The following is a 12473-nucleotide window of genomic DNA, read 5'->3' as shown; positions in this document are numbered from 1 at the left end:
TCACCTCACCTGTGGCAGTCAGCTTGAGTCCACGTCGAGATCAGGGCTGTGATAAGGTTTGGAACAAAGTGGTTGCAGCGGAAGTGGCACTGCGTGTCGGTGAGCAGGTGAGTATGTGTCACGTGAGGGCAGTGTTCACAGCTCCTTCCATCACTTCACTGATAATGGGCAGGAATTGACCAGGTTTGAGTTATCCTGTTTTTTGTAGACAGGATATACCTGGACAATCGCCCACATTATTGGGTAGCTGCCAATGTCATAGTTGCGCTGAAATAAACATTCCCCAGATTGTTACCAATGATGCAGTGAAAACCTTCTCTGGGGATGGGCTGTTTGCCGGTAGCAGCCTACAACCCAATCTAACAACATTACTGAAGACCAGGGCAGTAAATAATCTGCTTCTGTTAATGAGTTATGCTTTTCCTGACCTTTATACATGGCTACAATCAAGTGCTTACAGAATCCTTCTGTAATCAGACAGGCACAGAACTACAAAAGCAACAAATATCAGTGAACAAAAGCCAATATTACATAAGGTTGCAGGACAGAGTGAAGTATAACGCAGCCCTTTAGTTACTGACTCACTCAACTGTGATAAAAGAAACAGGGAAAGCTATTTACCTTATCAAAATGCAGCAGTTTTGAACACCTTTGCGCGACTGAACAGAACCTCGATTTCTCTAGCCTCTCCTCTTAACGAAAGCCTCTCATCCATTGCAGCATCTTAGTAAATCTCTTCTGCATGACCTTGACACCTTTCCTAAAGTAAGACTCCCAAGGCAGAATATAATATTCTAACATAGGCAGTGATTTAACGCTATCTCTAACACTGAGTTAGGAGGCGCAGTAAGCTGTGTCGATGGGAGCGGGAAGTTACAATGGGACGTAGACAGACGTGAGTGGGCAAAACTGTGGCAACTGCAATTCAATGTGGGGAGGTGTGAGGTCATCCACTTTGCATCTGAGAAAGACAAATCAAAATATTTTCTTATCCTTTGTGACTGTGACAAAGGTAAACTATCCCTCTTCATCCTTCTGGACCTGTCTGCAGCCTTTGACACGGTTGACTACTCCATCCTCCTCCAATGCCTCTCCACCGTCGTCCAGCTGGGTGGGACTGCACTCGGCTGGTTCCATTCTTATCTGTCTAATCGTAGCCAGAGAATCTCCTGCAATGGCTTCTCTTCCAGCCCCCGCATTGTTACCTCTGGTGTTCCCCAAGGATCTATCCTTGGCCCCCTCCTATTTCCCATCGACATGTTGCCCCTTGGTGACATATCCGAAAACACAGCGTCAGTTTCCACATGTATGCTGATGACACCCAGCTCTACCTCACCACCACTACTCTCGCCCCCTCCACGGTCTCTAAATTGTCCGACATCTAGTTCTAGATGAGCAGAAATTTTCTCCAATTGAATATTGGGAAGACCAAAGCCATTGTTTTCGGACTCCACCACAAACTCCATCCCTCTATCCAACTTCTTTCTGAGGCTGAACCAGACTGTTCGCAACCTTGGTGTCATCTTTGACCCTGAAATGAACTTTCGACCACATATCCACAGCATAACTAAGACCGCCTCCCATTTCCATGACATCGCCTGTCTCCGCCCTTGCCTCAGCTTATCCGTTGCTGAAGCCCTCATCCGTGACTTTGTTACCTCTAGACTTGACTATTCTACCCTACGAAAACTAGAGGTGATCCAAAACTCAACCCATGTCCTAACTCGCACCAAGTCCCGCTCACCCATTACCCCGTGCTCGCTGACCTACACTGGCTCCCGGTTAAGCACCGCCTCAATTTCAAAATTCTCATCTTTGTTTTCAAATCCCTCCATGGCCTCGCCCCTCCCTATCTCTGCAAACTCCTTCAGCCCCACAACCCCCCCCGGAGGTGTCTGCTACTCTAATTCTGCCCTCTTGAGCATCCCTGATTATAATCGTTCAACCATTGGTGGCCGTGCCTTCTGTTGCCTGGGTCTAGGTTCTGGAACTCCTTCTCTTTCCTCCTTCAAGACGCTCCTTAAAATCTACCTCTCTGACCAAGCTTTTGGTCACCTGTCGTAATTTCTTCTTATGTGGCTCAGTGTCAAATTTTTTGTCTCATAATACTCCTGTGAAGTGCCTTGGGACATTTCACTATGTTAAAGGCACTATAGAAATACAAGTTGTTGTTGTTGTTGAAGAGGAGCTGTGGAGGAGCAAAGGTATTTGGGTGTCCATAGGCGGTCCCTCGAACGAGGATGACTTGCTTCCACAAGAGTTCACAGATGTTTCAATGAAGGACACAATGTTCCAGTTCTGAACGCCAGTTGAGGGGGTGGAAGATGCCTGTGCGTGGATTTTTTAACTGTTGCACACCAGCCACCACACGGGCTTGACAGAGCTAGCCCTTTATCCAGTGGCAAGGGTTAACCAGGACGACTGGAGATCTGCTCTGCTACACGGACTCAGTGCGCACACATATCGTAGTGTGGGCTGGCCCGTGCTGCCCCTGGGCCCTCACCTCTTCAGATGACTAATAGCTAGTGCACAGGTACAGAAAGCAATTAACAAGGCGAATGGAATATTGGCCTTTATTTTAAGAGGGCTGGAAAACAAAGGAGTGGGAGTTATGCTTCAGTTCTATGGAGCCTTGGTCAGACCCCATCTGGAACACTGTGTTCAGTTTTGCACACTGTATCTCAGGAAGTGGCTTCGGAGGGGGGAGGCTCATAGTCACCAGAATGATAGTGGGGTTTAAAGGGATAAATGATGGGAACAGATCGCATAAACTTCCCTTGAGCTTAGAAGGCTGACGGACGATGTGATCGAGGTATTTAAAATGATAAAGGGTAGATACAGAGAAACTATTGCCTGTTGTGGAGTAATCCAGAACAAGATGGCTGAATGTTCGAGTTAGAGCTGGGTCACTCAGTAGTGAAATCAGGAAGCACAAAGGGTAGTGGAACACTGGAACTCTCGCCGCTACGTCAATTGAAAAGGTCAAGTCTGTGACAGGTTTTTGTTGGGTAAGGGATACTGAGCAAAGGCGGACACATGGAGTTGAGGTAGACTTATGGAATACTTGGAATCCGGTGTATTGAAAATGAACGCATTTGTGATTTCATTACACGGGGACCAAAGTAAGTCTTCCCCGATGTAGTTGAGAAATTCAGTTGTTTGCCCAAAGACACAGCACAGAGCAGGGCAGGGATCAAACCTGTGACCTTCCCAGTCCATATACCTCACTACCACAACTGGGGGCTTGGGATAGTAACAGTATCTTTAAAATACATCAGATTTTTATTAATCAAAGAATACTCAGAAGTTGAAGTTATCAAACCACTGTGGTTCTGTAATGTAACCTTGACTTTAAGCATGAAATGTCAATAATTCGCTATCTTTGAACAATTTATTCCCACGGTGACATTAAAAGCCAAGCGCTCTGCAGTAACGTCTGCAGCTTCTATCAAAATCATGCAACGCTTCTAAAGAGAAAACACCAGGTTTAAAGGAAATGGTGTACTTGCTTAGATTTGCTGGCTTTTGTTGTGCTGGTTGGCCTTTTACTGGAAAAACGTGTTCAGAGCTAAAATGTAATAAAATGAATGATGCTGTGGAGGGCAGTACTATCCAGGTCACTGACAAAATCCGATCGGTTAGAGCAAATGAGCCCCAAGAGGCAATTGGCCAGATTTTAAGAGCGTGCACCCAATGGGAACAAGGTGAGAGCACCCTGAAGATTATGGTAAAATACTTAAGTGTCTGTTCCCACTCCCGATCCATCCACCTGTATTGAGGCCTTCACATGGGTGTCCAGGAGGGGCCCACGTAATCTGCTAATCGGGGTCCTACAACGTACCTCATAGCACGACTCAAATATAAGGTAGCAATGGGCACGACCCATCCTCTGTCCATGGCACCAGGCCTTGAGCGCAGGGGCCATCACAGGCTACTCACCAAACAGCCCAGGTAAGTTTATTTTAAAGATCTTTGTGGGGCCAGAAGAATCATGAATGCCCCCTCCCCCTTCAGATACAACTTCTGGCTTGGCTCCACGTAGAAGCCTCCGTAATTCCTGACCCCTAACCAGCAAGATGTCTGTGAGCACTGACTCAGCGTGGCAGTGGTAACCGGACGAGGCCGGACCCGCCCACTGCCCGTCCCAACATGGCCCCGATATTGTGGGTCAGGCGAGAGGCTCGAGATACACCTTTCTGATCCCAGCCCCCCAGCTCAGTCTGTCACCTCAGTTCTGCAGGAATGGGAATCGTATGCTTTTCGTTCCTGGATTTTGACCCAAAACTCAGTCTGGCCAAGTCCCAGTAATGTGCACTGTGTTTTCTCAACAACCTAACTTCCCACTGCCCTCCGGGTACAGCTCCACACATTTATTCCAAAGTTAGGAGTTCATTTCACGCACAGCACTTTGTCAAAATACACAGCTCACGTTATCACTCAGGATCATACTGGACAGGACAGTGCAGAGGACTGACCAATGAAACGTCGCTGCTCTGCCAATAGCACTTTGCAACAGCTGAGCGCTACAATAATCTGGAGTGCTGGATTTAAATGTGAATACATGTTCACATAGAATTAGAAAGATTCCATCTGGTGCAGAGGACTTCCATCTGTTCCTTGCATAGCTTTCTGATAATATCCTCGTTTGGTTAATTGGGTTTGCATTACAGCCTAATCAGACTCGATGGGTTTGTAATTTGAAGCTAAGTACAAATATGGAGAGATCGCCTTCCTCCACCCACCCCCGATATTCAATTTGAAAAATGTCCAATATTTGGGGACGGAGAAATTAGAAAAGACAACAAACTTTCACCATCAAATGACTCATGTTTAGGTAAGTTCTCGTGTAAAGTTCTCAATAACTAGAGTTACAGCGAGGGAGTCATACCCATCTGTTTTGCCTAATGCTAGCATAATGAAACTTGACTAATTAATTATCTCATAGTAAAGGATCCTCTTGGGAAGAGTGATCATAGCATGGTAGAATTTCAAATTCAGTCTGAGGATGAGAAAGCTAGGTCTTAAAACAATCACTATGACTAGAGAAAAATTACTATGCAAACTAATGGGACTAAAGGTGAACAAGTCTCCTGGATTGATGGCTTGCATCCTAGGGTCTTAAGAAGTGGCTGCAGAGATAGTGGATGCATTGGTTATAATCTACCAAAATTCCCTGGATTCTGGGGAGGTCCCAGCGGATTGGAAAACCGCAAATGTAACGCCCCTATTTAAGAAAGGAGGGGGATAAAAAGCAGGAAATTATAGACCAGTTAGTGGGGTGCCGCAGGGATCAGTGCTGGAGCCTCAACTATTTACAATCTCTATTCATGAATTGGATGAAGGGACTGAGTGTAATGTAGCCAAATTTGCTGATGATATAAAGATACGTGGAATAGTAAGTTGTGAGGAGGACGCAAAGAATCTGCAAAGGTATATAGACATGCTAAGTGACTGGGCAAACATTTGGCAGATGGAATATAATGTGGGAAAATGTGGTAGGAAAAATAAAAAAGCAAATTTATTATTTACATGGGGAGAGATTACAAAGTGCTACAGTACAGCGGGACCTGGGGGTCCTTGTACATGAAACACAAAAGGTTAGTATGCAGGTACAGCAAGTAATCAGGAAGGCAAATGGAATGTTGGCCTTTATTGCAAGGGGGATAGAGTATAAAAGCAGAGAAGTCCTGCTACAACTGTACAGGGTATTGGTGAGACCACACCTGGAGTACTGCATACGGTTTTCGTCTCCTTATTTAAGGAGGGATATACTTGCATTGGAGGCAGTTCAGAGAAGATTCATAAGGTTGATTCCTGAGATGAGGGGGATGTCTTCTGAAGATAGGTTGAGAAGATTGGGCCTATACTCATTGGAGTTTAGAAGAAGGAGAGGTGATCTTACTGAAACGTATAAGATTCTGAGGGGGCTTGATAAGGTAGATGCAGAGAGGATGTTTCCCCTCATGGGGAATCTAGAACTAGTGGGAATAGTTTCAGAATAAGGAGTTGCCCATTTAAAACAGAAATGAGGAGGAATTTCTTTTTTCAGAGAGTTGTAAATCTATGGAATTCTCTGCCCCGGGGAGCAGTGGAGGCTGGGTCATTGAATATATTTAAGGTGGAGATAGACAGATTTTTGAGAGATAAGAGAGTCAAGGGTTATGGGGAGCTGGCAGGGAAGTGGAGCTGAGGCCAAGATCAAATCAGCCATAATCTTATTGAATAGCAGAGCAGGCTCGAGGGGCCAAATGGCCTACTCCTGCTCCTATTTCTTATGTTCTTATGAAACTAATGAGTGGAAGCGATGTCCTCTATTATATCAATAACCATTTGGCTAAAACAATTCAGGGCTCTCAGCATGAGTGTGAAATGTGGCCTTAGATTACCAATACATTTAGTTGCACTGTTCTCTTACCTCAGCTCCCCCACAGTAGCACAGGGGTTGAAGATAATTTCAGCTCCATTAACGCTGTACATTAACCAGTTCAAAGGGTGGTGCCGACCAAAGCAGATATTAACAGCAATCCGTCCAAACTGAGTCTGAAACACCTTGTGTCCCATGTTCCCCTCCATGTAGTATGTAGACTATGGAAAAATAAATACATCTGTAACCAAAGTCACAAGTATCAATTCTCCTGAAGGGTACATACCCAAAATGCCCCCAAGTCACACACCACCCTGACGTAGAAATATATCGCCGTCCCTTCATCATTGCTGGGTCTAAATCTTGCAAATCCTTTTAACAGCACTGTGGGAGTACCTTCTAACACACACAGCAGTTCAAGAAGATGACTCACCACCGCCTTCTCCAGGGCAACTAGAGAAGGCCAGCAAATGCTGGGCCGTTTGGATAAACAAGAATGAGTAGGGAAAAAAATGGTCTTTTCTCGTTATAGATGCTGACTGACCCATTACATATTTCCAGCATTTTTGGGTTTCATTTCAGAGTTCCAGTTTTTTCCCTTTTTTTTCTGAAAAATCATTCCTTTTTTTGTCCATTGTAATCCTTAAAAAACTCTTTTTCACTCTTCTAATTTTACAAAGCTGTGAGACTCCCGACAGGAGACAGAAGTAGTGCTGGGCTTTCCGAGCCAGCAGCCTCATTGCTACTCTTCTCTTTCCCAACACTGGTTTACTTGGATCTGGCGGCCCTAATGCTGTCCAAGAATCCCATGGTTCAGCTTCTGTTAACCTGTGCCCCATTTGTGTTTGGAAATATAACGGGACATTTACCCACAGTCATCATCATCATAGGTGGTCCCTCGAAGCGCGGATAACTTGCTTCCATGCCAAAAAAGGGATGAATTCACAGGTGTTCCAATGAAGGAACTAAAATTCCAGATCCTGAACTGCATCCTAAAGGGTGGAAGATGCCTGTGCGTGGATTTTTTTAACATGTGGGGGCCGTGCTGCCGCCGCCCACCATTCCTTTTATGGCCCCGACCTGCCGCTGGTGTTCTCACGCAGGTCGGGGCCTCCACGCTGCTCCCAATATGAAGACTGACACTACTGCTCGACCAACAATGATAAATGCTGCACCTCCTAACAATTAAAGAAGCAACTGAATATCAACCAAGAAAGGAGGGAAATGAAAGTAGACCAAACAGGATCGATATGATGGACCTAGACGACAAATAAAGGAAAGCAGGTAGGCCAAATGGCCATTCATCATTCCTTCCACTTAGACATTTTAGACTTTAGAACATCCCAATAGTGGATAATCAAGGGTAGGGAGGAACTTAATACAATCACTATCACTAATGAAGTAGTACTCGGTAAAATAATGGGACTAAAGGCAGACAAGTCCCCTGGACCTGATGGTTTACATCCTTGGGTCTTAAGAGAAGTGGTTGCAAAGATAGTCGATGCATTGGTTGTAATCTACCAAAATTCCCTGGATTCTGGGGAGATCCCAGCGGATTGGAAAACCGCAAATGTAACGCCCCTATTTAAAAAGGAGGCAGACAAAAAGCAGGAAACTATAGACCAGTTAGCCTAACATCTATCATTGGGAAAATGCTGGAGTCCATTATTAAGGAAGCAGTAGTGGGACATTTGGAAAAGCATGATTCAATCAAGCAGAGTTAGCATGGTTTTATGAAAGGGAAATCATGTTTGACAAATTTGCTGGAGTTCTTTGAGGATGTAACGAGCAGGGTGGATAAGGGGGAACCAGTGGATGTGGTGTATTTGGATTTCCAGAAGGCATTCGATAAGATGCCACATAAGAGGTTACTGCACAAGATAAAAGCTCATGGGGTTGGGGGTAATATATTAGCATGGATAGAGGATTGGTTAACGAGAGTCGGGATTAATGGGTCATTTTCCGGTTGGCAAACAGTATCTAGTGGGGTGCCGCAGGGATCAGTGCTGGGTCCTCAACCATTTAGAAACATAGAAAATAGGTGCAGGAGTAGGCCATTCGGCCCTTCTAGCCTGCACCGCCATTCAATGAGTTCATGGCTGAACATTCAACTTCAGTACCCCATTCCTGCTTTCTCGCCATACCCCTTGATCCCCCTAGCAGTAAGGACCTCATCTAACTCCTTTTTGAATATATTTAGTGAATTGGCCTCAACAACTTTCTGTGGTAGAGAATTCCACAGGTTCACCACTCTCTGGGTGAAGAAGTTCCTCCGCATCTCGGTCCTAAATGGCTTACCCCTTATCCTTAGACTGTGACCCCTGGTTCTGGACTTCCCCAACATTGGGAACATTCTTCCTGCATCTAACCTGTCTAACCCCGTCAGAATTTTATATGTTTCTATGAGGTCCCCTCTCATTCTTCTGAACTCCAGTGAATACAAGCCCAGTTGATCCAGTCTTTCTTGATAGGTCAGTCCCGCCATCCCGGGAATCAATCTGGTGAACCTTCGCTGCACTCCCTCAATAGCAAGAATGTCCTTCCTCAGGTTAGGAGACCAAAACTGTACACAATACTCCAGGTGTGGCCTCACCAATTCCCTGTACAACTGTAGCAACACCTCCCTGCCCCTGTACTCAAATCCCCTTGCTATGAAGGCCAACATGCCATTTGCTTTCTTAACCGCCTGCTGCACCTGCATGCCAATCTATATTAATGACTTGGATGAAGGGACCAAGTTTGCTGATGATACAAAGATGGATGGGAAAGCAAATTGTGAAGATGACACAAAAAACAAAAAATCTGCAAAGGGATATAGACAGGCTAAGTGAGTGGGAAAAAAATTGGCAGATGGAGTATAATGTGGGAAAATGTGAGATTATCCACTTTGGCAGAAATAATAGAAAAGCAAATTATAAGTTAAATGGAGAAAAAATATGCAAAGTGTTGCAGTACAGAAGGACCTGGAAGTCCTTGTGCATGAAACTAAAACAGTATGCAGGTACAGCAAGTAATCAGGAAGGAAAATGGAATGTTGGTCTTTATTGCAATGGGGATAGAGTATAAAAGCAGAGAAGTCCTGCTACAACTGTATTGGTGAGGCCACATCTGGAGCACTGCATACAGTTTTGGTCTCCGAATTCAAGGAAGGATATACTTGCATTGGAGGCTGTTCAGAGAAGGTTCACTAAGTTGATTCCGGAGATGAGGGGGTTGACTTATGAAGATAGGTTGAGTATGTTGGGCCTATACCCATTGGAGTTCAAAAGAATGAGAGGTGATCTTATTGAAACGTATAAGATAATGAGGGGGGTTGACAAGGTAGATGCAGAGAGGATATTTCCACTCATAGGGGAAACTAAAGCTAGGGGACATAGTCTTAGAATAAGGGGCCGCCCATTTAAAACTGATATGAGGAGAAATTTCTTCTCTCAGAGGATTGTGGAATTCTCTGCCCCAGAGAGCCGTGGAGGCTGGGTCACTGAATTTTTGAGTGATAAGGGAGTAAAGGGTTATGGATAGCAGGCAGGGAAGTGGAGCTGAGTCCATGATTAGATCAGCCATGATCTTATTGAATAGCGGAGCAGGCTCGAGGGGCCAAATGGCCTATTCCTGCTCCTATTAAGTTCTTAATTTCAAATGTAACCACATAGAGGCGTTTAAAATCATGAAGGGTTTAGATCAAGTAAATAAAGAGCAACTGTTTTCAAGGATGGACAGTCGATAACCAGAGGGCACAGAGTTAAGGTAATTGGCAAAAGAACCAGAGGCCACATGAGGAAACCCTTTTTCCGCAAGGAGCGGTGAGGATTTGGTACGCACTGCCTGATAGGGTGGTGAATAGAGAGTCAATAGTAGCTTTCAAAAGGGAATTGGATAAATAGTTGAAGCAGAAAAAAATGGAGGGATATGGGAAAAGAGCGGGAGAGTGGGACTGACTGGGTTACTCGATGGGCCGAATGGTCTCCTTCTGTGCTGTATTATTCTATGATTATGACATGAGGCTCTGTAACTTGGCCAAACTTGCTTAAATCTCAAATACTGGTGCAGACATCAGGTTACGTCCCCTATGACGCAAAAAAAATTGGAGCCTAAAAAAAAATCGTACCTAAGTGAATTACGCTGGCGCAGAAACTTTGGGGAAACTTGGAAATTTTTATTTACTCCAAAAAAAACGGTGCATGCCAAAAAAACGGCGCAGATAATTGGGGAAAATTGAGCCCATAAAAACAGATTGTAAGAGATTTTAGAAGTATGGAAAACGGAAGAGAGTAGCAAAAGCAAACATGGGTCCATTAGAGGCAGAGACAAGAGAAATTATAATGAGGAATAAGGAACTGGCAGAGATGTTAAACTAATATTTTGTATCTGTCTTCACAATAGGAGACACAAAAGGCTGGATTTTCCGGTCTTCTGTGCTCCGTTTTTCTCCCCGGAGTGACGGCGGTGAGGTCTCCAGCGATCCTCGGGTCCGGTTTTGTGGCGGCGCAGAGCAGCACCACCTGGAAGAACTACGCCGGTGTGCAATGCCCCTGGTTGCAACACTGGTGCGAGTTTGAGCTCCTGCCTGACCCGTCTGCCCGGAAATGCGTCCTGAAATGACCGCCTGGAAAATCAGGGCACTCCTACCATCCCGTCGGCGAAGTGGTGAGTAATGGACTCCTAAGGTAAGTGTGATTGTTTTTCTTTAAATGTCTGTGTTGTGGTAGCATGGGCCATGTTTTTGTTTAGGTTCTTCTCTCCGCCCCCCCCCTCCCCCAGGCGTCTCTTAGAGCGCTCCCGGCCCGGCTCTTTAGCTCGGGAGTTTCCCATCCTTGCGCCACGAGGTGTGTACAACGCCTCCGTTAGCGCTGCGCCCCCCTGACGCAGAGCCCAGATAGAGCAGTTAGCCTAACAACTGCTTGGGAAAATGTTGGAGTCCATTATTAAAGAAGCAGTAGCAGGACATTTGGAAAAGCAAAATTCGGTCAGGCAGAGTCAGCATGGATTTATAATGGGGAAGTCATGTTTGACAAATTTGCTGGAATTCTTTGAGGATGTAACGAACAGGGTGGATAAAGGGGAACCAGTGGATGTGGTGTATTTGGACTGCCAGAAGGCATTTGACAAGGTGCCATATAAAAGGTTACTGCACAAGATAAAGGTTCACGGGATTGGGGGTAATGTATTAGCATATATTGGCTAACTAACACGATTGGCTAACTAACAGAGAACAGAGAGTCGGGATAAATGGTTCATTCTCTGGTTGGCGACCAGTAACTAGTGGGATGCCGCAGGGACCAGTGCTGGGACCCCAACTATTTACAATCTAAGGGACTATGGAAGAAGGGACTGAGTGTAACGTAGCCAAGTTTGCTAACGATACAAAGATGGGAGGAAAAGCAATGTGTGAGGAGGACACAAAAAATCTGCAAAAGGACATAGACAGGCTAAGTGAGTGGGCAAAAATTTGGCAGATGGAGTATAGGCCCCAAGTTTCCACACGATAAAAAACGGGCGCCCCTCCAAGCTGGGCGCCCGTTTTTCGCGCCGAAAAAAAACCGCGCGATTCTAGAGCGCCCTGCAGCTCCATGTCTGCTTGGCGCGGCGCCCAGGGGGTCGGAGCCTACCACTCGCGCCGATTTTGTAAGTGGGAGGGGGCGGGTACCATTTAAATGAGTTTTTTTCCTGCCGGCAACCCTGCGCGTGCGCGCACGCGCAGTGTGAAGGAAACATTGGCACTCGGCCATTTTTGTAGTTCTTTGTAGCTGTTTAATTTTTGAATATTTTTAAATAAAAGCACATTGCCATCAGCACATCAGTACTGAGGCTTCTTGCAGCAGTGAGAAGGCTGCAGGAAGCCTCAGAAAGTTGAGGCAGTCGTTTCCCGACGGCCTGCCCCCCTGCCGTCGGGAATGGCTGCTGAACTTGTGAGGCTTCCTGCAGCCTTCTCACTGTCTCCTCCCCCCCCCCCCCGCCGTCGGGAACTGCTTCCTCCTCCTCCTCCCCCCCCCCGGGGAACGAACGGCTGCCTCCTTCCCCCCCCCCCCGCGGGAACGAACGGCTGCCTCCTCCCCCCCCCCATCCCCGCGGTCAACGTGAGGCTTCCTGCAGCATTCTCCCTGGCTGA

The 12473-nt window shown here is 46.0% G+C and overlaps 1 protein-coding gene across 1 annotated transcript in view; it reads right to left on the bottom strand.

Moving 5' to 3' along the window:
• The window catches only part of upb1 (ureidopropionase, beta), a 157754-nt gene that overhangs the window by 33219 nt on the left and 112062 nt on the right, over positions 1-12473 (bottom strand). Inside the window, exon 7 of the mRNA XM_070888307.1 lies at positions 6416-6585. Within this exon, the coding sequence (XP_070744408.1) occupies positions 6416-6585 (170 nt within the window). The remainder of the gene's footprint in view (positions 1-6415; positions 6586-12473) is intronic.

Source organism: Pristiophorus japonicus, chromosome 8, assembly GCF_044704955.1.
Source record: "Pristiophorus japonicus isolate sPriJap1 chromosome 8, sPriJap1.hap1, whole genome shotgun sequence".
Classification (NCBI taxonomy): domain Eukaryota; kingdom Metazoa; phylum Chordata; class Chondrichthyes; family Pristiophoridae; genus Pristiophorus; species Pristiophorus japonicus.
The sequence above is the reverse complement of the archived record's forward strand: the minus strand, read 5'-3'. Positions and strand labels throughout refer to the sequence as shown.